This window comes from Pinus tabuliformis, chromosome 6, assembly GCF_031772625.1.
Source record: "Pinus tabuliformis cultivar Carrire ecotype Pingquan chromosome 6, CPIR1, whole genome shotgun sequence".
Lineage (NCBI taxonomy): Eukaryota > Viridiplantae > Streptophyta > Pinopsida > Pinales > Pinaceae > Pinus > Pinus tabuliformis.
In genome coordinates this window covers 342,399,813-342,423,959 of record NC_142292.1, presented here as the reverse complement: position 1 = coordinate 342,423,959, position 24,147 = coordinate 342,399,813, and the positions used below count along the sequence as shown (strand labels likewise).

At 37.2% G+C, this 24,147-nt stretch overlaps 1 protein-coding gene across 3 annotated transcripts in view; it reads right to left on the bottom strand.

Moving 5' to 3' along the window:
• Positions 1–3,724: 3,724 nt before the first annotated feature.
• LOC149258698 (uncharacterized) overlaps positions 3,725–24,147 on the bottom strand; it is a 416,271-nt gene continuing 395,848 nt past the window's right edge. For 2 of the 3 annotated variants that reach the window (XM_089415879.1, XM_089415887.1), the window contains 2 exons: positions 11,761–12,657; positions 3,725–3,890 (listed from right to left, as the gene is read on the bottom strand). In XM_089415879.1, coding sequence (XP_089272005.1) covers positions 3,798–3,890; positions 11,761–12,657 — 990 coding nt within the window. In that variant the 3' untranslated portion in view covers positions 3,725–3,797. The remainder of the gene's footprint in view (positions 3,891–11,760; positions 12,658–24,147) is intronic. The other variant, XM_089415896.1, reaches the window with a different exon arrangement.

Genomic DNA, 24,147 nt, shown 5'->3' with positions numbered 1-24,147 from the left:
TAGATTTCTTCGATGAATTGATTCTATGAGGAGAAATTATTTCTGGGTTTTCCCCTTGGAGGGGTTTTGCCCTGGCTTGAAGCCTACACTGTGTTCATGTTCTTCTATGAGCTTCATAGTTTATGCTATTAATAATTGTTTGGTAAAAATAATCTAATAAAGAACAAGAAGAAGCTAATATAAGTTCACAAGAAATTATTAAGGAAAAGGACAATTGTTTAAATAGTCGCCCTACTTGATTCTCCAACATGGTTTTAGAACTAAGGTGAAGAGAAGGTAGTTTGAAGGTCATCTTGTTGGAATAAGAGGAGTTTGTTTTTCAAAGGGAATAATTTGCTAGGGACACAAGGAAGGGCATAAGGAAGAATAACTATTGACCTAAGAAGGAAGGTTACTACATCAATCTCTCATTGATGGCCTCATCATCTTAAGAAGGGCATCTATCTTTTGAAGACTCTTTGATATTGAAGGAAAGTCTTTGAAATCTCCTGAAAGGTATTAAAAGCATCAAGATAGTTGAAGGCATCATCAAGAAGGACACTTGTTTGACAAGTAAGTACCATATTGTTCTCCATGTCTCAATCTACAAATCAAATGACTTTGTTTTGCACACAAAACAACAAGCTCGTTAGATCAACAAACTTAATAGCATGGAAGAAGATGATTAATTTGGTGCTTATAGAAAATGAAGTCATGGATATGTTCTTGGAGAAATTACTCAATCGAACAAAGATAGGACTCAAGAATTAGAAAGGTATAAGAAGGGAGAGGTGAGGGCATAAAGGATTCTTGTTGAATCCATAAAGGATCATCTCATTCCATTTGTTGTTGATCTGAGTACATCTAAAGAAATCTATGATAAGTTGGTGAAATTGTACTCTATAAGTACATAAGGTTAGAAAATATCCTTGAGGAATCAACTATATAAAACAAGAATGCCAAAGAATGAAGATATGTCCACATACCTTATGAAGATCTCACAATTGAGGGACCGATTATGAGGCTTGGGGAAGTAATTTATGATTCAGAGATGACTACTTGTGTACTAAATGCTTTGCCACTTGAATGAAGTAGTTTTGCAACTAGCGTCTACTCAAGAAAAGATACTACTCCCTTTCAAGAACTATGGGCTCAATGTCTCTAGGAAGAAACAAGGATAAAGGCAAAGGATGGCACCAAATCAAATAAAAAATCTCAAGCCTTTGTTGTAAGATCCAAGAAGAAGAAAGGGAAGTTTGGAAAGTCCAAAGGAAAACCAGAGATGTCCAAGATACATTGCTTTGGATGCAATGGGTATGGAAATTTTAAGAGGGATTGTCCAAACAAGAAAAACAACAAAAGGAAGGAGAGAAGTGGAGCTCACATAGCTGAAGAAAAGGAAGAACCTAAGAAGAAGCCAAAAGGTGAAGATCCCAAGGATCTATACTATTGAAGGAAGCTCCATCTCTATCAGGTTCATTTGTAGCTTACCTTTCTTTATTAGAAAGTAGCAGTTAGAGTAAGCATGCATCGTTGCATTCTCTAGAAGCGTCTTTGTTTTTATGAAGCATGGCATCATAGAAGGAAGCATATGATAGTAGAAGATTTAGAGTCTACATGATCAAATTGCTTTGGAAGAAGTCATCTAGCTGACAAGAATGAAAATATTTGGACCATCTTGCACATCATAGTTCATCCAAGCATTTTCTAACATAATGTTAGAGATAGACATTTTGCAAGAATGATCACCAAGATCCTCAAATGAGAACAATCATTTAGAGAAGGTTCTTTAATATTTGGAAGAAGCATTATGACATGACTAGTATATTCCATTTAGTATGGAAACAATAGTCTTGAAGGATGAAGACATATAGATGGTCAAGGATAACTAGATGGTTATATGGAAGAAAATGTATGCCTGTTTAAGTAAATCTTCTCGAGAAGGTAGAATTCATGTCTACAAGATTCTTGCAGAAAGAGTTGGTCATAAGAATGTGCTCAGTAACATTAGCATGAAAGGTCTTCCATATGATTACTCGATGCCTAGGAATTTAGTATGCTTTGGAATGGCTAAAGATCAAGACTCTTCCATAAAATAACATGACTTAGACACGATGACATTGATCAACACGATCTCTGAAGAAAGAAAGTGAGTTAATAATGACAACTCCAAGGAAGAAGATATTGCAACTTGCTCCATGGGCACTTTGATTAAATTGAAAGGATGGAGAAGGATTATTGAGCAATATGGAGATAGGCCATGCGGAAGGATGTTAATCTCAAAGGACACAAGTAAGAAGAACATGATATTTTGACAAAAGGTCATCATGTTGACATAGTTATGATATTGATGTTTTGGTATTGGTTATCTGGTTGGTATGTAGTTTTGCAAACTGGAAGAAGGTTGCAAAAAATTGATAATGGTAGTTGAGGAAACTGTTTGTTTTGAAATCAATCAATGAATACATGGATTGAGTGGATGGTTTTGGTAATCCTTGGAAGATTATGTGGTCAAGATGTCTACATCATCTTGGGATTGAAAGGTAATAGTACAAAAGGATAACCTGATGTTTGTGTTTCAATTATGATGAAGATCACTTTCATGATTTGAAGAATCTATGTCTAGCTCTACTTTGATTGGCTTAATATAATGCCTTCATTGATGATGACTAGAGTAAAGTGATATGAAAGGTTGATGGCATGGACCCTATCACAGACTAAAGAAAGTTTGGCTCCATTACAAAAGATCAATATGATCAAATGCAAAGGGAGGAGGAGCCATGCAACTACATGAAGATCTTGATAAAGAACAAGTAGTTGATGTATTGACAAAGACATGCTAAAGAGCTTGTGGTTATGACTTTCCAATTTAAAGAAAGTAAGGAATCTCCTCTATGCTTGAGATGAAGTAAGAAGTCTCCTTAAATGTTTAAGAAGGAGCAATGATCTATTCCTTAATCAAGAGGGAATGAGGATATCCTCACTAGTTGAGGAGTGATGTTAGACATCGTATTTTCCTTGTGTCTAGGGAATTCTGTCTTTTGGGACTCCGTAAGTTTTTTTTTTTATAGAATATCTTATGTGCAGGTGAATTTCAAGGCATCATATTCTGTCTTTTGGGTATCCATAAGTTTTGTCTTATAGAATATCTCATGTGCAGGTGAATTTCGGAAACGAACTCTTTAGCCTTGGCAAAACTATTTTCCATGGGAAAAATATTTGTCCACCTAACTGTAAATTTGAATGAAAGCACAACCACTATCGTAAAATCAACTGTCTTCGAAAAATATCTTTCGATTTAACAGTTAAGATTTTTAGTGTACGCTTTGTGAAGCATTTCTATTGTTGAGCAATGATTCAGATTATCTGAAACTGCTTAATCAAGAGTTCTTTAGCTCTATAATGAGTTAGCACATTAAAACCAAAGTGATCTCAGTAATCTCATTAGCAAGCTATTTGAACTTTGCAAACAGCATAACAAAGAATAATAACTAACTTCTCTTATTGAGGTTTGATAGACCAATGTTGGACTTAGTGCAGAGAATTGAAAAACACATAAACAGAATCATGCTTTACATGCATTTGGTTCTTCCTCCAAAATAAGATATCAATGGTTCTGAAGATGAAGCATCACTGTTCACTTGATAATCTTTTTTCAATGCAAAACTTATGCTATCCTGTATGGGGATTGCGCCAGGATGCAGATCTCCAAGAAGTTGGCCTTTATACACAAATTTGAACAAGATATCGACAGATAATTAATTTTGTTCAATTTTGAACTCGAACACCATAACTTATCTTGAACCATACTGATAGTTTCAGATCCAGGAACTATACCCTCCTCCAAGTGGCACCTTGGGATTGAATGCAGTAAATACAGATATATATGGGCAACACGTGAAGGAAATGCTCTGCAAATAAAACACAACAGCAGTTCAGTACCAACTATCAATAATATGTAATTTTTAAATTGTTTGCCTCCATGTATGGCTTTCAATCTTAAAAAAAATCCCAAGATGTTGGCAATGATTTCCAAAATACCTCTGATCTTCTAGATAATTTCAATAAATGTCAACAATGCATAGCAAAGGCACAAGCATCAAAGCAAAAAAATGTTCAAATTAGATGATCCATTAATTTTGCATTGCATTGAATCTAAATCTGCAATACAGACTGCAGCTCACAACATGGATTTAGTATGATGAGTTTTAATTTGGGTTTTTGGTGATTTAACCATCATATATCCAGTAACGAATTACAAGCAAAGCATCCATGTCAAGAAAACAGGAAATGCAACATTTCAAAGGGTTGATCCTTCTGGTCATTGCCCTTGTTCTTCTCATTTTTTGAGCCATCTTAGCTTTTAAATATTGTACATGGGTTTCTAGGAGTCATTCAAGTCTAGTGCTTCCACCATCTCAACTTCAAGCATTTTGAAAAGTTAAAACAATCAGATTGTAGTGACTTGGATTGGGTACTAAATATTTGAATAAATTCTTATTAAAAGAGCCTTCTTATTCTAAAATATGAATCTCCTCCCTTTGCAGAAGCAAAGTATTTTATCGTGGTTTTCAACACAGTTGTAAAAGTCTACAAAACTTATTGAGAAGGGAATGCCCTTTACATTTTAACATAATTATCATTAACAGGAAATATGAGAGAAAAACTGTTATAGAGATGGTGCTCTATCTCATAGACCTTTCATGGACCTTACTGCAAATTGAAAATACTTGCACTTAAATTTCCAAAAGCTAAACTGCATTTTGCTCATGTCTAGCAGCCAATAATGAAATGTCACTCAACCATTTTTAAATTGCTTGAGAGTTCTTAGAGTTGGCAAGTGTTGTTCTTAATGCTATATAGTATAGCTTGTTTTGCTTACAAGCTTGAAGCAACTACAAGTGTCAATAGGGAATTCTAAATTTTTAATACGTTTTTCATCTCTCTCTCTCTCTCTCTCTCTATATATATATATATATATATAATTTCTGTCGCCAGCCCACTGTCCTTTGAAAATTTGGGGGTACGCTCTAGCTGTACTGGGGATGATCTTCTAGATAATTTCAATAAATGTCAACAATGCATAGCAAAGGCACAAGCATCAAAGCAAAAAAATGTTCAAATTAGATGATCCATTAATTTTGCATTGCATTGAATCTAAATCTGCAATACAGACTGCAGCTCAAAACATGGATTTTGTATGATGAGTTTTAATTTGGGTTTTTGGTGATTTAACCATCATATATCCAGTAACGAATTACAAGCAAAGCATCCATGTCAAGAAAACAAGAAATGCAACATTTCAAAGGGTTGATCCTTCTGGTCATTGCCCTTGTTCTTCTCATTTTTTGAGCCATCTTAGCTTTTAAATATTGCACATGGGTTTCTAGGAGTCATTCAAGTCTAGTGCTTCCACCATCTCAACTTCAAGCATTTTGAAAAGTTAAAACAATCAGATTGTAGTGACTTGGATTGGGTACTAAATATTTGAATAAATTCTTATTAAAAGAGCCTTCTTAATCTAAAATATGAATCTCCTTCCTTTTGCAGAAGCAAAGTATTTTATCGTGGTTTTCAACACAGTTGTAAAAGTCTACAAAACTTATTGAGAAGGGAATGCCCTTTACATTTTAACATAATTATCATTAACAGGAAATATGAGAGAAAAACTGTTATAGAGATGGTGCTCTATCTCATAGACCTTTCATGGACCTTACTGCAAATTGAAAATACTTGCACTTAAATTTCCAAAAGCTAAACTGCATTTTGCTCATGTCTAGCAGCCAATAATGAAATGTCACTCAACCATTTTTAAATTGCTTGAGATTTCTTAGAGTTGGCAAGTGTTGTTCTTAATGCTATATAGTATAGCTTGTTTTGCTTACAAGCTTGAAGCAACTACAAGTGTCAATAGGGAATTCTAAATTTTTAATACGCTTTTCATCTCTCTCTCTCTCTCTCTCTCTCTCTCTCTATATATATATATATATATATATATATATATATAATTTCTGTCGCCAGCCCACTGTCCTTTGAAAATTTGGGGGTACGTTCTAGCTGTACTGGGGATGATCTTCTAGATAATTTCAATAAATGTCAACAATGCATAGCAAAGGCACAAGCATCAAAGCAAAAAAATGTTCAAATTAGATGATCCATTAATTTTGCATTGCATTGAATCTAAATCTGCAATACAGACTGCAGCTCAAAACATGGATTTTGTATGATGAGTTTTAATTTGGGTTTTTGGTGATTTAACCATCATATATCCAGTAATGAATTACAAGCAAAGCATCCATGTCATGAAAACAGGAAATGCAACATTTCAAAGGGTTGATCCTTCTGGTCATTGCCCTTGTTCTTCTTTTTTTTTGAGCCATCTTAGCTTTTAAATATTGCACATGGGTTTCTAGGAGTCATTCAAATCTAGTGCTTCCACCATCTCAACTTCAAGCATTTTGAAAAGTTAAAACAATCAGATTGTAGTGACTTGGATTGGGTACTAAATGTTTGAATAAATTCTTATTAAAACAGCCTTCTTAATCTAAAATATGAATCTAATCCCTTTACAGAAGCAAAGTATTTTATTGTGGTTTTCAACACAGTTGTAAAAGTCTACAAAACTTATTGAGAAGGGAATGCCCTTTACATTTTAACATAATTATCATTAACAGGAAATATGAGAGAAAAACTGTTATAGAGATGGTGCTCTATCTCATAGAACTTTCATGGACCTTACTGTGAATTGAAAATACTTGCACTTAAATTTCCAAAAGCTAGACTGCATTTTGCTCATGTCTAGCAGCCAATAATGAAATGTCACTCAACCATTTTTAAATTGCTTGAGATTTCTTAGAGTTGGCAAGTGTTGTTCTTAATACTATATAGTATAGCTTGTTTTGCTTACAAGCTTGAAGCAACTACAAGTGTTCCTTGTCCTGAAAATCAATGGAACATAAGAAAATAGTAAAAGTAGAGGAATTGATCACCACCACCTAGACTAGTGCCTTGATATAAATGGGCAATGGAGTTACCTAGGACAAATTCAATGAGGATAGCCTTGTTGAAGAGGTTGAGAAGGCTAAAGCCTCTTCTTATAAACCACAACGGCTTTCTTAATAGAAAGATTTCAAATTCAAAAGATGCAAAACTCCAAGTTCTTTTGAAGAATCCAAGGAAAACAATTTCTCGTATTATAAGGAATCAAGATTTCTAGAAAAATATAACATTTTTTGTTGGAATATTCACCACTACTGAGAGGGGGGCAGGGGCGGAGGCAGGGGGGGGGGGCGGGGGGGGGGGGGGGGTAAATCAGTATTGGGCACATTTTAATAATTTAATCATATCAATTAAACATTAAAGATTAATAACACCATTCAACAATGCATAACATCATATAGAAAATACAAGAGATATTTAGGTGGAAACCCTTCCCAGAGAAAAACCACCGAATTCTTTTTACTATATGTCTTAAAGATTACATCAACAAGAAACTCCAACTTCCAAGATTCTTTGACAATGATTGGAAGGAGGCTCCAACCCCCTACTTTTATCAACTCCAACTGAAAGGATATGCCAATACCCTGGTTTTACCAGCTTCAGCTGGAAGGATGCTCCAACACGCAGTTAGCATCAATCTGCTGCCCTAGCACCACCCTGGAGTGTTCTCAGACTCCAACTTGAAGGAGACTTCACTCTTTGCCTTGCACCATCCTGCCACCCTAAAATAAGATAGATTTGTTGTTGTAGATTATTTTCCACTGTGCTTGATCATTGTCATCATTGTCATCACTGCTGCGAATACACTGCTACACTGTGACTACGTCTGCTTCTATCCAACTTTTCTATACATGGCATCAATATCTCTGCAATATGCAAACCCTAGCAGCATACTCTGGAAAATTTATTGATAAAATAGCCTACTTAATAATACTCTCTGCTTAGCATACACATCACTATATCCTCTGCAAAATAAACCCTCTTCGATCACTTTAATAGTGCTCTCAATACGTACTCACTGTCAATCATTCACAACATTCAACAACGAGCCTTGCTCATTCAACTGTGTAGATATAAACCCCACAATACACTATCTTTAAAAATATGCAGATTACGAGTTAAACAACTTAGGTCTATGATCAACACTCAGTAATATAACCATCTCACTAGGTACAAACATTATGATGCCAGAACATCAACTCATGTGCTTGTATCGGATAGGCATAAGTCAAATCAGCCTACACTTGAACTTTGACTATAAAAAATTGATTCTTGTGTTGAGCACTGTCAAACGTCTAACACAACGACACACCCATACATTAGCTCAATGCGATATAACATATATCAGATCAAGGCCTTAGATCATACGAGAGGAATGTACCATGCGCTTGATCAGAGAAGGTGCCACCATGCGATCATTTATGTTGTCATTGCCTTGATCATAAATTTACTCATGATTTATCTTGATTGTTGACTCGTTCATTAAGACACATATTGCCATTGATTGCATTAGGACACAAGCATATACCTAAACCAAATCTCACTAGAACGTATTGTATTTATCATAGCAGAGATTGCGCCATAACAAATTAGAGCAAACCAAAGGGATTTTATGCCAAAACAGATCAAAGAAATGTTCCCTTTGACTAAGGTATAAAATAGACCTTACTTTCCTTCCAAATGCTGCTCAAAGTCACCTCAAACTGTGGCTTAACAATGGCCTAAAATTACCCTTTATCTGTAGTTAGAACGAGCCTTCATCTCTCCTTATTTTTGGTTGGAATATTCACCAATACTGAGAGGGGGGGTGAATCAATATTGGGCACATTTTAATAATTTAATCATATCAATTAAACATTATAGATTAATAACACCATTTAACAATGCATAACATCATAGATAATACACAAGATTTTTAGGAGGAAACCCTTCCTGGAGAAAAACCACCGAATGCTTTTTAATATAATTCTTAAAGATTACATCAACATGAAACTTCAACTTCCAAGATTCTTTGGCAATCACTGGAAGGAGGCTCCAATCCCTTGGTTTTATCAACTCCAATTGAAAGGATACGCCAACACCCTGATTTTACTAGCTGTAATTGGAAGGATGCTCCAACACGTAGTTAGCATCAATCTACTGCCCTAGCACCACCCTACCACCCTGAAGTGTTCTCAGGCTCCAACTTGAAGGAGACTTCACTCTTCGCCTTGCACCATCCTGCTACCCTAAAATAAGATAGATTTGTTGTAGTAGATTATTTTCCACTGTGTTTGATCACTGTCATCATTGCACTTTCACTGCTGCCAATACACTGCTACACTGTGACTGCGTATGCTTCTATCCAACTTTGCTATACATCGCATCGATAAGATCTTTGCAATATGTAAACCCTAGCAGCATACTCTCGAAAATTTATTGATAAAATAGCCTACTCAATAGCAATGTTTTAAAACTCCGACTCAGGTTTGGAACTGACTGAGGGTAGACTCCGACTCGGTATCAACTTGGCCGGTGTGCAAAGTCTTTCTTGAGGAAGATCATGGAGACTTGACAACAAACTTCTCTTAGTGATTGCTTTCTCTTTCGTTCTTGCTTGACCTTTTCCTCACCTTAGCTCTGATACCATGTTAATTTTTGGTTAACATGTTCTTTGCTTAGGACAATTACTTCAATGTTCCACTTGAGCCCATTTTCAATTCCATTTATTTTATTAGCAATCACATAAACTATAATCACATTAACAGTAATTGAAGAAAGAATATAAATAACATTGAAGAAAGAACATAAATAACATATGCAAAAGACAATTCAAGACAAGAGAACACAGGAATTGCCTCAAGCCAGGGAAAAACCCCAAGATGGAGAAAACCCTTGATCAATTCATCTTATTATCAAATATCAAACGTTCAGCAGAGAGAGAGAGAGCTCAATCAAAGTCAAAATTGACTTGTCAATACGATGATCAATACCACTGTCCAAATGACAAAGAAGCAACACAGACACATCTTCCATTCTGCCTTCAAACAACAGCAGACAAACTCTACCCTAACCAGTGATCAATGGTAGTCAAAGAAGTTACAAAATAGTCTCCAAAAGGAGCACAGTCCTGGTTCAATTAGAGCGGCCTCCTTTACTGATCATAATGAACCCAAAACATTTCTATACTGGGCAGTCAAGCCTGGTCAATGTGATGATGAACCTTGTGGTCAAAGGTCTGCAATGAGGACTTGCAGTCAAAGAGCACAGATTGCCCAGATCTTGTGCCAATAGCTGTGGCCCTCCTTCTGGACAATGGACTTGATGCAACTGCTGTAGATCAGATATCTGGTTAGGGCTTCATTACAGCCCACATCAGCCCACTCAAGTTCCTCCAACAGTCCTTCCAATCGCTGCGGCTTGCCTCCTTTATGTTTCCTTCCCATACCGCCTGTAGGTTGGCTTTGCTATGGGAATTAGGCCTCACGGCCCCTCCATCTAGCCCAGAACAGGCTTGTGGTGCTCCTGCAATTTCCTCAAGGCTTGCAGCCTATCAAAACAGGGAGGATACCACTCAAACCTTGCACCAATCTGCCCAGATATGCCTCGGCCTGCATTTGCTGCACTTCGGACCTACCAAAACCCACAAACAGATCTCCAAACAGCCCTTTGCTACCTCGGCCCTGGCCTTGTGCTGTGGCTGCCACAGAAGATGTTTCTTTTGAACTTGTTTCACATAGGATGTGTCTAATGAGGTTAGAGGTCACCTCTATTCATATAAGTTGGAGAGGGGTCCAATTTGACTAATTAACCCCAAGCCAACGTTGATATATTACACATGTGTGGGCTTGCTTTCAAAATTATATTTTTCTTTATCCAAATTTAGTGATCTTTAGGTTGATTTTGGTCCTCTCGAAAAGTGGAATTTAATGCAATAATTATCTCCATCAACTGAGCTGACCAAAGTGGAATTTGGCCCTAGTTGCCAATTTTAACATCCAAGTGATTTGATCTGCAATTCTAAGAGAAGAAGAAAAAGTGCAAAGAACCTAGAAAGGAAGGAAGAACTAGAGCGAAGGAAGAAGAGACACTTTTCAAGCAAAAGAAGCCAAATTTCTCTCTGTTTTCTGTCACACGTGCGAGCTGCCGTGGGGAATGAGAGTTACTGCAGGTCCAAACTATTGCAGGCCGAATTTCAGGAATTGCAGAGAGGGTTGAGAGCCTCATTGACTTGTTTTGGAAGTGTTGTCTCGTGTTGATTCGTGGAGAACTTGACTATAGTTTGATTGATATTCTTGGGAGGCTGACATGGTGGACTGGAGGAGGACTTGTTGTCTAGACTCTAGAGGTCTTGGTTGTCTCATTTGATTTGGTTCTTGAAGAAGAGAAGATAATTTTTTTGAGTTTTTCCCTAAGAGGGGTTTTTCCCTAGCTGAGAGTGTGCATCCTGTGTCCTTATTGTTTTGATCTTCATGTATTTATGTTTTGGTAGTTGCTTGATGATAAGAAGATAAAAGAAGACATCAAGAAGTTAAAAAAGACTTAAAGAAGATAACAATACATCACAATTAATTATCAAGATAAGAAAATCTTTCTTCCTTTCTGATTTTCTAACACGTATTGTATTATATTACAGATCTACTATCTCAAGTGAATAAAATACAACACATCCATATTTGGCAGCTAATATGTGAAGATGCAGTTGCAATCATTGTTGAAAACAGAGACCCAAAATCTTTATAGTATTTGAAATGAGGTTATCTAAACACTAAATTGAAAAACAACTGATGGGTAGATAATTACCGGGATCCCAAGAAGAGTACCCTGCCCATTCACAAGCACGGGCAAAGCTCTTCTTGCTGGTATTGGGATGGTCTTCAATCTTGCAAGAGCTTCTCGTGCTTTCCCTGCTACATATTTAGCACATGAAATTGTCTTCTGTTCTTCCTGGTCTGTAGAATGAGTTATTGATGTCATTATCTCTTCATCAGTCTCTTTGAGAGAAACATGTTTTCTTGTTAACCGACACTCTACCAGGTGAGAGAGATAAGTCCAATCTGCTTCTTTCATGTGACGGAGCCAAGTAGCCATATTGATCTGTATTGGACAAGAAGAGCACTTTCTATGCAACCAACTACAACTATGACTTTGGTCAAGCAAGGTACCGTCTGGTGCACCAATGTGTCTTATTTCATGTCCCCCGCTATAGTTTGATCTTCCCCATGAAACAATAAATCTGTTCATGAAATAACAGGATTGTCCAAAAAAGAGTGGCTCCTGTTCTACTACTGACTTATCAGTAATTTGTTTTTCCCATCCATTTCCTTCAACTTTGTCATCTTCATGCTTATTATCCAAATCCTTGGACATTTCGTCTTTAAGCAGAAGAAGCCTGGACAGTGTTGACTCAGAAATTAGCCTCAAATTCTTGCCTTCAGTCAAAACAGTCTCAGTTTTATCCACATGCAGAAATGGCACGTCTGATTCAAACTGCCATACGCTATTTGAAAATTCTTGAGATGCACTGATAATTTCATCAATTTCTGATACAACTTGCATTTCTCCACTGTAAAGGTTCTCGAAAGTAAAAATCCTGGAGGATGTTGATTGAGGAGAATCACATGAAAAACAAACCAGGGTTTTTAAACCTTTAGAACCGGGAGATGGACATATATAACAACCAGCTATAGTCAGTGAGCTCTGCATAACACCAATGCACAAGATTTCAAAACACTATATTGCATTTTCATGACATAAACCTTGAAAAAGGTTCAAGATTTATCCTAACAAAGAAATTTCTGTAACCGCCTATGTTACAAGAATGTGGGTGAGACTTGACAAAATGATGAGAAAATCATTCAGGGGATTCAAGCCTCAAGGTCACCGCCACAACAGGTATACTAAATAGGTTCTAAGCTATGACAGAAAATAAATTTATTCTAATGTTTCTGAAATACCAAACATGAAAAACATCCAAATCTTAGAATGATTCCCAGGTCAGCTTCATTTTGTGAAAAGAAACTAAACCAGCAGACATCAGAAGAGAAGGTGGCAAAGTTTTGATGATTCATCTACTCAATTTATCCATAACAACTCAAGAGAACCAAATACTAAGAAATCTGAGAGAGGACAGTCTAACAAATAGTTCTTGTTTGTATTTGAAGACAATATATTTGTAAGTGTATAAATGTATTATATATATATATATATATATATATATATAATTGATAGAGTGAATAAGAATGATGAATATTACAACCATTGCCCCCAATATAAATACCTAGGCAGGTTGTCATTCCACTAATGGACATGTCAGTTTGATAAGACACATCTTTTCATTAACTAAACTTCTCATTATTTATTAAGTTATTGTTATTTATTATTATTATGTTCATAACATTGCCATCCCCTTAAAAATTGCTTTGTCCTTAAAGAAAGGGTAATGAGGGATATCGTAGGCCTTTATACACAGAATCTTCCTAATCAGCACCATATGTTTTCATGTCTTTGCAAGCCAGAACTAAAAGGTCTTGTGATAAATAGGGAGTTGCACTTTGGCACTCTCAGAAATCTTGAATAGAAACATGCCATGAAAAATCAATATCTGGTATGCTGATGGATAAAAACCAAGTGGGACTACAATCTGTCGATTCTTGAGAACAACTATGGGCTCACTCGATGCCATAACATTTTTTTTGCTTATCTTGGGATTGGAGGAGCTAATGTCTAGCATATCCATGTTATGGCCATTCTTCTGTAATAAGATTGTGTAATATTCCAACTAGTGGATATCCAAATTTTGCCACTAAATTACTTAAGTTATACAATCTGGCCTATTGAGGAAATTCTACAAACAGTTTGAAAACATGGTACTGTAGGTGTAATTTTTCTCTGTTTACTCAATTAATGTGCACAGTGATCATTGTACATCAAGAAAACACTTCTGCATAACCATGACTGATTCATAATAACTCAGAGGTTCTTATAGTATTAATATTGGAAAATGGAAAGTGACAGCTTATTAAGTCAATGTTCCTTTAATATTTGCATGTGAACTTTATTAGTCTTCTTGTGTTCTGTGCTTAGATCTTTTCATCAAACAAATATCAAGAATAGAAATAGAAACAATAGAGAATACAAATATTAGGCTCTCAATCAGGGCAAAACCCCTCCAAGGGGAAAACCTGGAAAAACTATTCTCTTATTAGAATCTGCTTCAAATGAGATACAAAGACTCAAACCCTAGACCAAGTCCTCCTCCTAGTACCAAGTCCTCCTCCTAGTACCAAGTCAGCCCCCTTCTTCAAATCCTTCAATTCTGCACCAACCAACTACAACCTGCAACTTCGACCTGCCAGCTTCAATTCTATAACTTGTTCTGCAACTTCGATCTTGCAATTTCAGCCTTGCAGCTTCCAAGGAAACCCTAATTTTGCCTCCTCCTAAGACCTTCCTAGAGCAAGACAGCTCCTCCTAAGGTCAACGAGGTCTTGATAGAGTATCCTTCCTTCTAGCTACAATATGCTACACTTCGTCTTACTGCAACTCGGACCTGCAACTTCAACCTCTTTCTGCAACCCATAAACCCTATAATTTTGCACGTCTGAGAGAGATAGAGCCCAAAACAAGAAATTTCGTCCTTCTTTCTTCTTCTAGTCCTTCACTCTCCTTTTCTGCTTCCCCCAGCTACAAATCGAACTTCTTCTTGTGATATCGAACTTGTGGAGTGAGTGAGTGTTAAATGAGGTCGAACTTCTTTTTTATATAGCCTTTCCAAGGGGTTGGATTCCCTCCTTTAGGCCAACTTGATGGTGCTAGGGCTGATTTATACTTTAAGAGTTTCTAGGACTCTCTAGACTCAAAAATAATTCTTTTGACAATTACATTTTTCTCGGAAGGGTCTTATAAACATGATGTTGACTCCTTTGACTCATGCCAACAAATCTTAAGACCTAACAAATCCTAGAAGCATGAAGAACATGCTTTTACCTAGAAGACCATCAATAAAGAGCATGAAACCCATGCTTTTAATAATAATACATTTTTCTTTTTTTCTCTTGTTTGTTACATAGGATACATATTGACATGAGTACAACAATTATGAATACCCAAGCTAGTTATATTTTCAACACTCGCTCTTAATGAGGGAGGTATTCATAATAGTACAACTAGTACAACATCATATCTCAAATTGAAGAGTTATCACAAGAGTCAGATTGATAAGCCATACTGTAAGCATCATCATCATCACCAACATTGTCTCTGAGGCCTAACTAGACAAGTTCTTCTTTATTCAAGAGCATTATGTTGGGAGGGTTTATGTGTGATACCACACTACCTCTACAAGGCACATACCCCATCCAGATGGCCACAAGGTATGCCCTTTTAGGACTATTCTTATCTTGGATCTCCAATCCTAAGTCCTCAAAGAATATTGTCCTCTTCGACTACTCTTATTTTGGATGCTTGTCCCTGTTGAAATATGTAACTAGGTTCGATCTTCATAATATGTCATGTACTCTTGATTTTTGTGTATTTTGTTAAAAGAAAAAAACAATTATTATTGTTATTTTATAGCATGGGTTTCATGCTCAAGGTCATTTTTTATTTTAGGTCAAAGCACCCATTGTGTGCTTCTAGGGTTTTTCATAGAGTCAAGTAGTCAAAAAAGTCATTGTCACATATATTAGACCCTAATGGGCATTTTGTAACAAGTCAAAAGAATTTATTTTGAGTCAAAATGTGTCAAAATATCCCTCTAAGACCAAGTCGGTATGTAGAGAAGAAGTCGGCCCTGTTTAGGGCTATTCGAGCTCCAAGGAAAGGTATATATACAAAGCATTTGACCTCATTTGAAACACTCATGAAGCAAGCTCATTGAAATACAAAAAGGAAGACAAGAAGACAAGCGAAGAAGAGGAAGGATATAAGGAAGAAAAATCGAAGTTTAGAAGCCTATTTCTATCTCTATTCTCTCACACGTGTGAATTGCAGCTAGGGTTTCTGCAGTCACAAGATCATATTGAAGTTCTCCTTCTAGAAGTCGAAATATTGTTGTTGAAAGATCAAGTTCTAAGGCCGAGTATCTAAGGAAAGAAGATCAAGCCAAGCGAAGAAGAGAGGAGGCCTAAATTAGCCTCTTTCTCCCACACGTGCAAAATTGTAGCAATTATTGGAGAAATGAAAAAGCACAGACTTGTAGTAGAAGTCGAAATTTGTTTCTGGAAGCTATTGAAGAAGGTTTGACTCTGTGAAGGTAAAACTCATCTACAAAGCGGTTGACTTGGTCTTGGAGGGGTCTCAGTCTTGGGTCTAAAGGATCTTGGAATTCGTCATTTGAAGTTTCTATAAGAAGAGATGAATTCATTGTGGGTTTTCCTCTTTGGGAGAGGTTTTGGCCCTGTATAACAACTTACGTCTTGTGTCCATATGTTCTATTGATCTTCATGTTTTGATAGTTGTTTGATGATAAGAACACTATAACAACCAAGAGAAAAAGAAGCTAATTATAAATACTACAAGTTCAAGTAAAGAACATCATAAGCAGTTATCAAAGTAAAAAGAAATCACCCCTAATCTAGCTGCCCTAGATTTCTCAACAATCCCATCCTCAAAGAGTGTTGGTACCTTTCCTTTCTTGGATCTTATATCCTCAAGGAAACCACGTATGCTTATCTTATCGTTCACCATTCTTTCTTCATCACCTGAAGAACAAAATGCACATATGATGTTTAACATCACTCCTTCTCAACCAGAGAGGACAATCCCATTCTCATTTTTATCTTGAGAATAGAACCTTGCTCCTTTTCAAGAAGACTCCTCTGCTCCTTAAATCCAGAGGAGATTGCAGATTTCCTTTCTATTTGGGAAGTCAATACCACAAGCCTTATAGCTTGTCTTTATGAGAGTACTAGTTGTTTTGATCTTCGTAGCTTCATGGCTCCCTCTTTCTTCCACATCTCTTTCATCGAGCTTGCTTTCTTTCAAGGTATCATGGAATCACCTTCTCTCTTCAATCTTGTGATAGGATCTAGGTCATCTTTCTTGCTCATCATATTCATCTTCGACATGAAGGCATTTCATTTAGCCTTTCCAAATTTCCAGATGATCATAATTTCTTCATGAAAGTGATATTCTTTGAGCTTTAGGTTATCTTCTCACATTTCTACCAACATATCTTGACTTCATAGTTGTCAGGTACCAGATATTGAGCTTTCCCCAATACTTTCCATCCATACAGTTGAACTTGCGTCTACTGTCATCATGAATTCCTACAACATCTATTCCAGGTAGCATAATAATATGTTAACTAGATAACCAAACTATAAATAAAATAGACTTACCTTACCATGGTGACCTTCTCATTTCATCAACATCCTCATTGGTTATCTCCTCTTGAAAGTTGAAACATCCTTCATACATCAGAGTGCCCAAGGATCGAACTTGATTAACAAGTTACAACTTTTTCTCTTTCGAAGATTATATTGGATGCTAGTTATTATCTTACATATTCTAGAGAAAGTCTTAATCTCTTATACATCCTTAAGTAAGTCAGATTCTATTCCTTTTTCAGCATCATAAATATTTAAGCATAATTTTTATAACCAACTTTCCTTTCACAAGATTCTAAATATATATATATATATATTATATATATATATATGAATCTTATCCAAAGTTCTCTTATAACATGCTTTCATCCAATCATCTAGCTTTATGACACTACAACCCGACCCCATTGCATTCCTTCATCCCTTAATCAATATTGATTACACATTACATGGAACGTATACTATCCTTGTCATGATACCTTTCCCAAGGATCTTTCACAATGATGATCCTCCCAGGATCATGATGATCCATATAGGTAATATGACAATTTCTAACATAACGTTAGATAATGCTTGGATGAACATTATGCAAAAAATGGTCTATCTACCTATCTAGATGATTTCTATAAAGCAACTTAATCATGTAAATTCCAAATATGCTACTATCATATGCTTTCTTTCTATGATGTTTCTTCAAAACATATTATCCTAAAAGAAAGATCAATCTTCATAAAGAACTTGCAGTCAATTAACCTTCTTTAGTAGTAAAGATCCTTCATGTTGATTTGGGGTAGCATTGGATGTGCTCTAGCTGTGAAAATTGGTGAAGAGGCTAAAGCACATGAGATCTCCAAGACCCATAAATGGTTTAGGCAAATTCTAACCGGTTTGAGAGATATTAAAATAATTAATATTTTTAATGGAGTTCCTAAGTCTAAACTTAGGAAAAATAAAATATTAATGGATATTAATATAACACTGGGTTAGAAGGTTCCAAAAGTCATGGATCAAGCCAAATCTAATCTTAGCCATTGATTAGAGATTTAATCTCGGCCGTTGAAGGACCAACATGAAAAGTATAAGAAGAGGCTTGAGGGTCAGTTGGAGAACACACTGAGGGACACCAATCAGTTCGATTTTTGGAGCGGGGTTAGCTGAGAAATTCGAACTAGTGGTTTGGAGAGCAGCAGGAGGCAACAAGTAGAGTGGGGTTAGCTGAGAAATTCGAACTAGTGGTCTGGAGAGCAACAGGAGGCAGCAAGTACGGAACAGAGAGTCGAGAATAGCACCAGGGGAACAACGCAGCGGTTGGAGAGGCAGATGCAGAGGCTGTAGACTGCGCAGTCACTGGAGGGCTTGTGTGGGTGACGCAGAGAGGCCCAATGTTGATGCAGAGAGGCAGGGGTTGACACAGAGGGTCTGGTAGCTACGCAGAGGTCAGCTAGGCTAACGCTGAAACTGGGGGAAGTGCTAAAGAATTTTCTCTTTGTTGGGTAAGCAACTTTGGCACCCAGTTGTACTGAAGAATTTCTGAATAATAAAATCCTCCCTTACTGCACCAATTTTCCCACATTGGGTTTTTCCGGGGACTGATTGTCCAAAATATTTGTGTCAATGTGTTAAGCCTTGTACATGTGTTTGTTTCTATATTATGATGTGATATCTGCAGCAGAATTTATTTTAATGTTTACTGAAGGATTTTCATAAATAACTTATCGAGAAATAAGTAGGTAAAATAAATCAGTTGTTGCAGTGATAGAATTTTCACATGGTATTAGAGCAAGTAATTAGAGATAGGAAGGGAAAATCAATTATGGGTCGAGACCATGATGCAGAGGCATCTACGTCAGGAGACTCGCACAGATTTTAATGAAAATTGCACGAGAGAAAGTGATTTCGATTTCTCTACGTTGGCTTCCAGGCTGGAAGAAGAAGTGGCTTGCGTGACTAGCTCTTCATCATCAGAAGTATGGTATATAGACAGTGGGGCCTGTTGGCATATGACGGGAATCCGGGAATGTTTCTCAGATTATCGGGAGGAGAAAATGAACTTTCAGATCACCATGCGGAACAAGGCAAACTGTACTCCAGTAGGGAGGGGTACCATAGTTTTTCAAACAGAAACGGGAGAGTGATTTCGTGCTACCAATATGTTGCATGTACGAGGATTGGGGATGAACTTACTTTCCGTGTTGCAACTTCAAGGCAAAGGCTATGACGTTTTCTTCATCAAGGAGAAAGTATACGTCAAACACCCGAGCTGGAAAAAGAAAGTGCAGATCGGGATCAAAAGTAATAGGTTGTACAAACTACAACTAGAATCACCAATGACACTAATAGGCAGTTATGGAGACAAGGATTTGAATGAACTATGGCACAGAAGAATGGGACATTTGCACCATGGGGCTCTGAGAATTCTCAGGAGCATTGTAACAGGAGTTCCGGATCTTAGTACGGAATGAGATGATGTATGCAGAGGATGTGCTCTAGGAAAGTATCCCAAGGCAACATTTCCTAGAAGTAAAAACAGGGCCAAGAGTGTACTAGGATTGATACACTTAGATATCTGCGGACCCATGTCCACTAAAGCTCTTAGTGCTGCCGAGTACTTCCTTACCTTCATTGATGACCACTCCACTCAAGGAAAACTTGGATTTATTTTCTCAAAACCAAGGACGAGGTTTTTTGTCGATTCAAAGCGTTCAAGGTCTAGTGGAGAATTTGACTGGGAAGAAAATAAAATTTTTGCACTCAGATAATGGTGGAGAGTATGTCGATAAGGACTTCATTGATTTTTGCACTAAGGAGGGCATCAGAAGAGAGTGGACATCTCCTTACAATTCAGAGCAGAATGAAGTAGCAGAAAGAAAGAACAGGACTATTTTAGAAGCAGCTAGGGCCATGATGTATGATCAGGATATGCCAAAATTCCTGTGGGCAGAAGCATGCAACACAACAGTCTATGTTTAGAATAGAACTCCTCATCGGGCATTGGGCAAGATTACTCCAAGGAAAGTCTTCACAGGGAAGTGTTGATTTGGGGTAGCATCGGATGTGCTCTAGCCACAAAATTTGGTGGAGAGATTGGGGCACATAAGATCCCCAATACCCAGAAAGGGTTTGGGAAGATTCTAAACAAATCAGGAGATATTAAAATAATTAATATTTTTAATGGGGTCCCTAAGTCTAAACTTAGGGAAGGAAAATAAAATATTAATGTGTATTAATATGAATTTATGTTAGAATGGTCCAAAAGACATGGATCAAGCCAGATCTAATCTTAGTCGTTGATTAGGGACTTAATCTCAGCCATTGAGATGTCAATAGGAAAAGTATAAGAGGAGGCTTGAGGGGCACTTCGAGAACACACTGAGGGAAATGTCTATCTGGGGATAAGCCAGTTTGGCACCCTATTGTACTAGAAGATTGCTGAATAATAAAATCCTCCCTTGCTGCATCGGTTTTCCCACATTGGGTTTTTCTGGGGACATTAGTCCAAAATAACTGTGTCAATGTGTGCATATGTTTGATTTTGTATTACAGTGTGATATTTGCAACAATATTTATTTTAATGTTTGTTGAAGTAATTTCATTTATAACTTATGATGAAATAAGTAAGAAAAGTAAATCAGTTGCTGCAGTGATAGAATTTTCACATGTTATCAGAGCAAGTAATCAGAGACAGAAAGGGAAAATCAATTATGAGTCGAGACCACGATGCAGAGGCATCCACCTCAGGGGACTCTTGCAGATTTTGAGAAGATTGCACAAGAGAAAGAGATTTTGATTTCTCTATGTTGGCTTCTAGGTTGGAAGAAGTGGCGTGCATGACTAATGTTGCATCATCAGAAGTATGGTATATAGACAGTGGAGCCTTGTGGCATATGACGGGAATCAAGGAGTGTTTCTCAGAATATCGAGAAGAGAAGATGAACTTTCAGATCACCATGGGGAACAAAGCAAAGTGTACTCCAATAGGAAAGTGTACCATAGTTTTTCAGATAGAATCGAGAGAGTGGTTTCGTGCCACAAATGTACTGCATGTACCAGGATTGGGGATGAACTTACTTTCCGTGTCACAACTACAAGGCAAGGGCTATGAGGTCTACTTCATCAAGGAAAAGGTATACGTCAAACACCCGAGATGGAAAAAGAAAGTGCAGATCGGGATCAAAAGTAATCGGTTGTATAGACTACAAGTAGAATCTCCAATGGCACTAATAGGCAGTCATGGGGACAAAGACCTGAACGAACTATGGCACATAAGGATGGGTCACATGCACCATGGAGCTCTGAGAATTCTCAGGAGCACTGTAACAGGAGTTCCAGATTTGAGTACGGAACAAGATGATGTATGCAGGGGATGCGCTCTAGGAAAGTATGCCAAGATGGCATTTCCTAGGAACAACCACAGGGCCAAGGGTGTACTAGGATTGATACACTCAGATATCTGCAGATCTATTTCCGTCAGAGCTCTCAGCGGTGCCAAGTATTTCCTTACCTTCATTGATGACCACTAGAGGAAAACTTGGATCTATTTTCTGAAAGCCAAGGATGAGGTTTTTTGTCGATTCAAAGAGTTCAAGGCTCTAGTGGAGAATCTGACAGGTAAGAAAATAAAAGTCTTGTGCTCAGATAATGGTGGAGAGTATGTCGATAAGGACTTCATCGATTATTGCGCTAAGGAAGGCATCAAAAGAGAGTGGACAGCTCCCTACAATCCGGAGCAAAATGGGGTGGCAGAAAGGAAAAACAAGACTATTGTAGAAGCAGCTAGGGCCATGCTGTATGATCAGGATATGCCAAAATTCCTGTGGGCGGAAGCATGCAACACAACTGTCTACGTTCGGAACAGGACTCCTCATCGGGCATTGGGCAAGATTACTCCAAAGAAAGTCTTCACTGGGAAGACACCTGAAGTCAGTCATTTCAGGATATTTGGGAGTTTGGCATATTGTCGCATACTCAAAGAAAAGAAGAAGAAGCTGGATCAGACTGTAGAAAAGGGGTATGTGGCAGGATATAGCGAGAACGCTAAGGCATACAGGATATATCTTCCAGGGAGCAGGAAGGTAGTAGTACGACAAGATGTAAAGTTCATGGAGGACAGAGCTTTCAGAAGATCTCGCGAAATGCCTTCCAAGGAGCAGTCGAAAGAGGATCCATTGGTCATGCCTCTTCAACCAACGAAAGTGAAGAATTCTTCCTCGGATCAGGAAGATTCTCAGGATGAGGAAGAGGAGCGAACAGAAGCACCTGTTGGCAGAGGAAGAACGAACAGGGAACTTCGTCAGATTCTGCGTGATGCAAAGAACTTCATCGGAGAGCCAAGGAACAGTAAAGGGGAGCGAAAACAGCCAGACAGGTATCAGGCGTTAGTAGCTCAGGATGGAGAGCCTAGCATGTATGAAGCATTATCCAAATTATTCAGAATCAATAATCTTGGTCAAATAACAAGTCTTAAGAATGAATTGAGATTTATAAAGATGACAAAGGAAGACATTGTGGCATCCTTCTTTGTAAGGATAGCTAGAATCATAGATGAACTCAAGGCGATCGATGAGATAGTACCCAAAAAGGAACTTGTAATCACTGCACTTCTAGGATTACCAACATCTTGGAGTGCCTTTAGGTCTCAACAGTTGGAAGGAAACTCCTACATTCGAACAATTATGGTATGCATGCAGTCAAGGAGTCAGGATTTCATTAGTGAGCAACAAAGAGAATGAAGAGGAGAAAGTTTCAAATGCCTATTCCGCTCATCACAAGAACAAAGGAACCTTCAAGAAGTTTAAAGGGCCTAGAAGGAAGGTAGACCTATCCAAAATTGAATGCTACAATTGTCACAAGATGGGTCACTATAGAAGTGATTGTCCTAAGAATCCGAGAAATAGGGATCAAGCAAATGTTGCTGATGAAGGACCACCAAAGAAGAACAAGGAGGAAGAATCCAAAGTCAAAGACTTATTTGCTAGGGACTCTTAAGAACTCTACCCTTCTACTCTAAGTTTTGAATTGTTTTTCTTTGTATTTTGATTTTTAGTACTTATAGGTTTAACATGCTTTGGAAAAACATTTTTGAATTGTTTTGTAAAAGTTATAGGTATCCCTCGAGATTGGATTAAGACGGAGCCTTCACCAATTTTCCAAAGAAAAGTATCTTACTCGTATTATCTTTCATATTTGGTTCTCCATTTCTTATCTAGATGTGTTTATACTATATGTTAATAACATTTTCTTTTATATTTTCCTTGTTTAGGAAAAACTCGCTGATATGCTCAAGGGATATGGAGAAGATCTCACAAAACAAAGCATTGAAATTAATGTCCTATACGATTTGTCAGGAAAACAACTCAAAGATATGTTTTAGATCATAAGTTTTGTTCTCTTAGCGATAAAGGTATATTCATTAAAATCTGTTTGACATTACTAACAAGTGTTATGTCTAGGACATTTGAATCATAGAGATTCTTGTTTGGGTAATTAATCATTAGATTGAATCTACCCTCATTAAAGCATCATGTTTGTGGAACCCTAAAAGGTTCTTTGTAAAACCCTCAATGCTAATGCGAAATCCCTAGTCTACTTAGGGTTACTGATGAAATCTAGAAAATACTATTCTTTTAATGTTTGGGGTTTTGATGATACTGTCATGTTTGGTGTCTTAGTCCTTTAAGTTTGGATGGTAATGTGTTCTTAGACCATGAGGTTTTCGTAAATTAGGGTTTATGAGTAAAACCCTTATGTATCAAGAGTAAGCTCTTAGGAATGAAACCATAGGTGTATGTTTGTCCAATTGATCAAAACCCTAGCCTAATCAAGATTGTTATATGTCTGACTTTAAATGTATTGATATTTG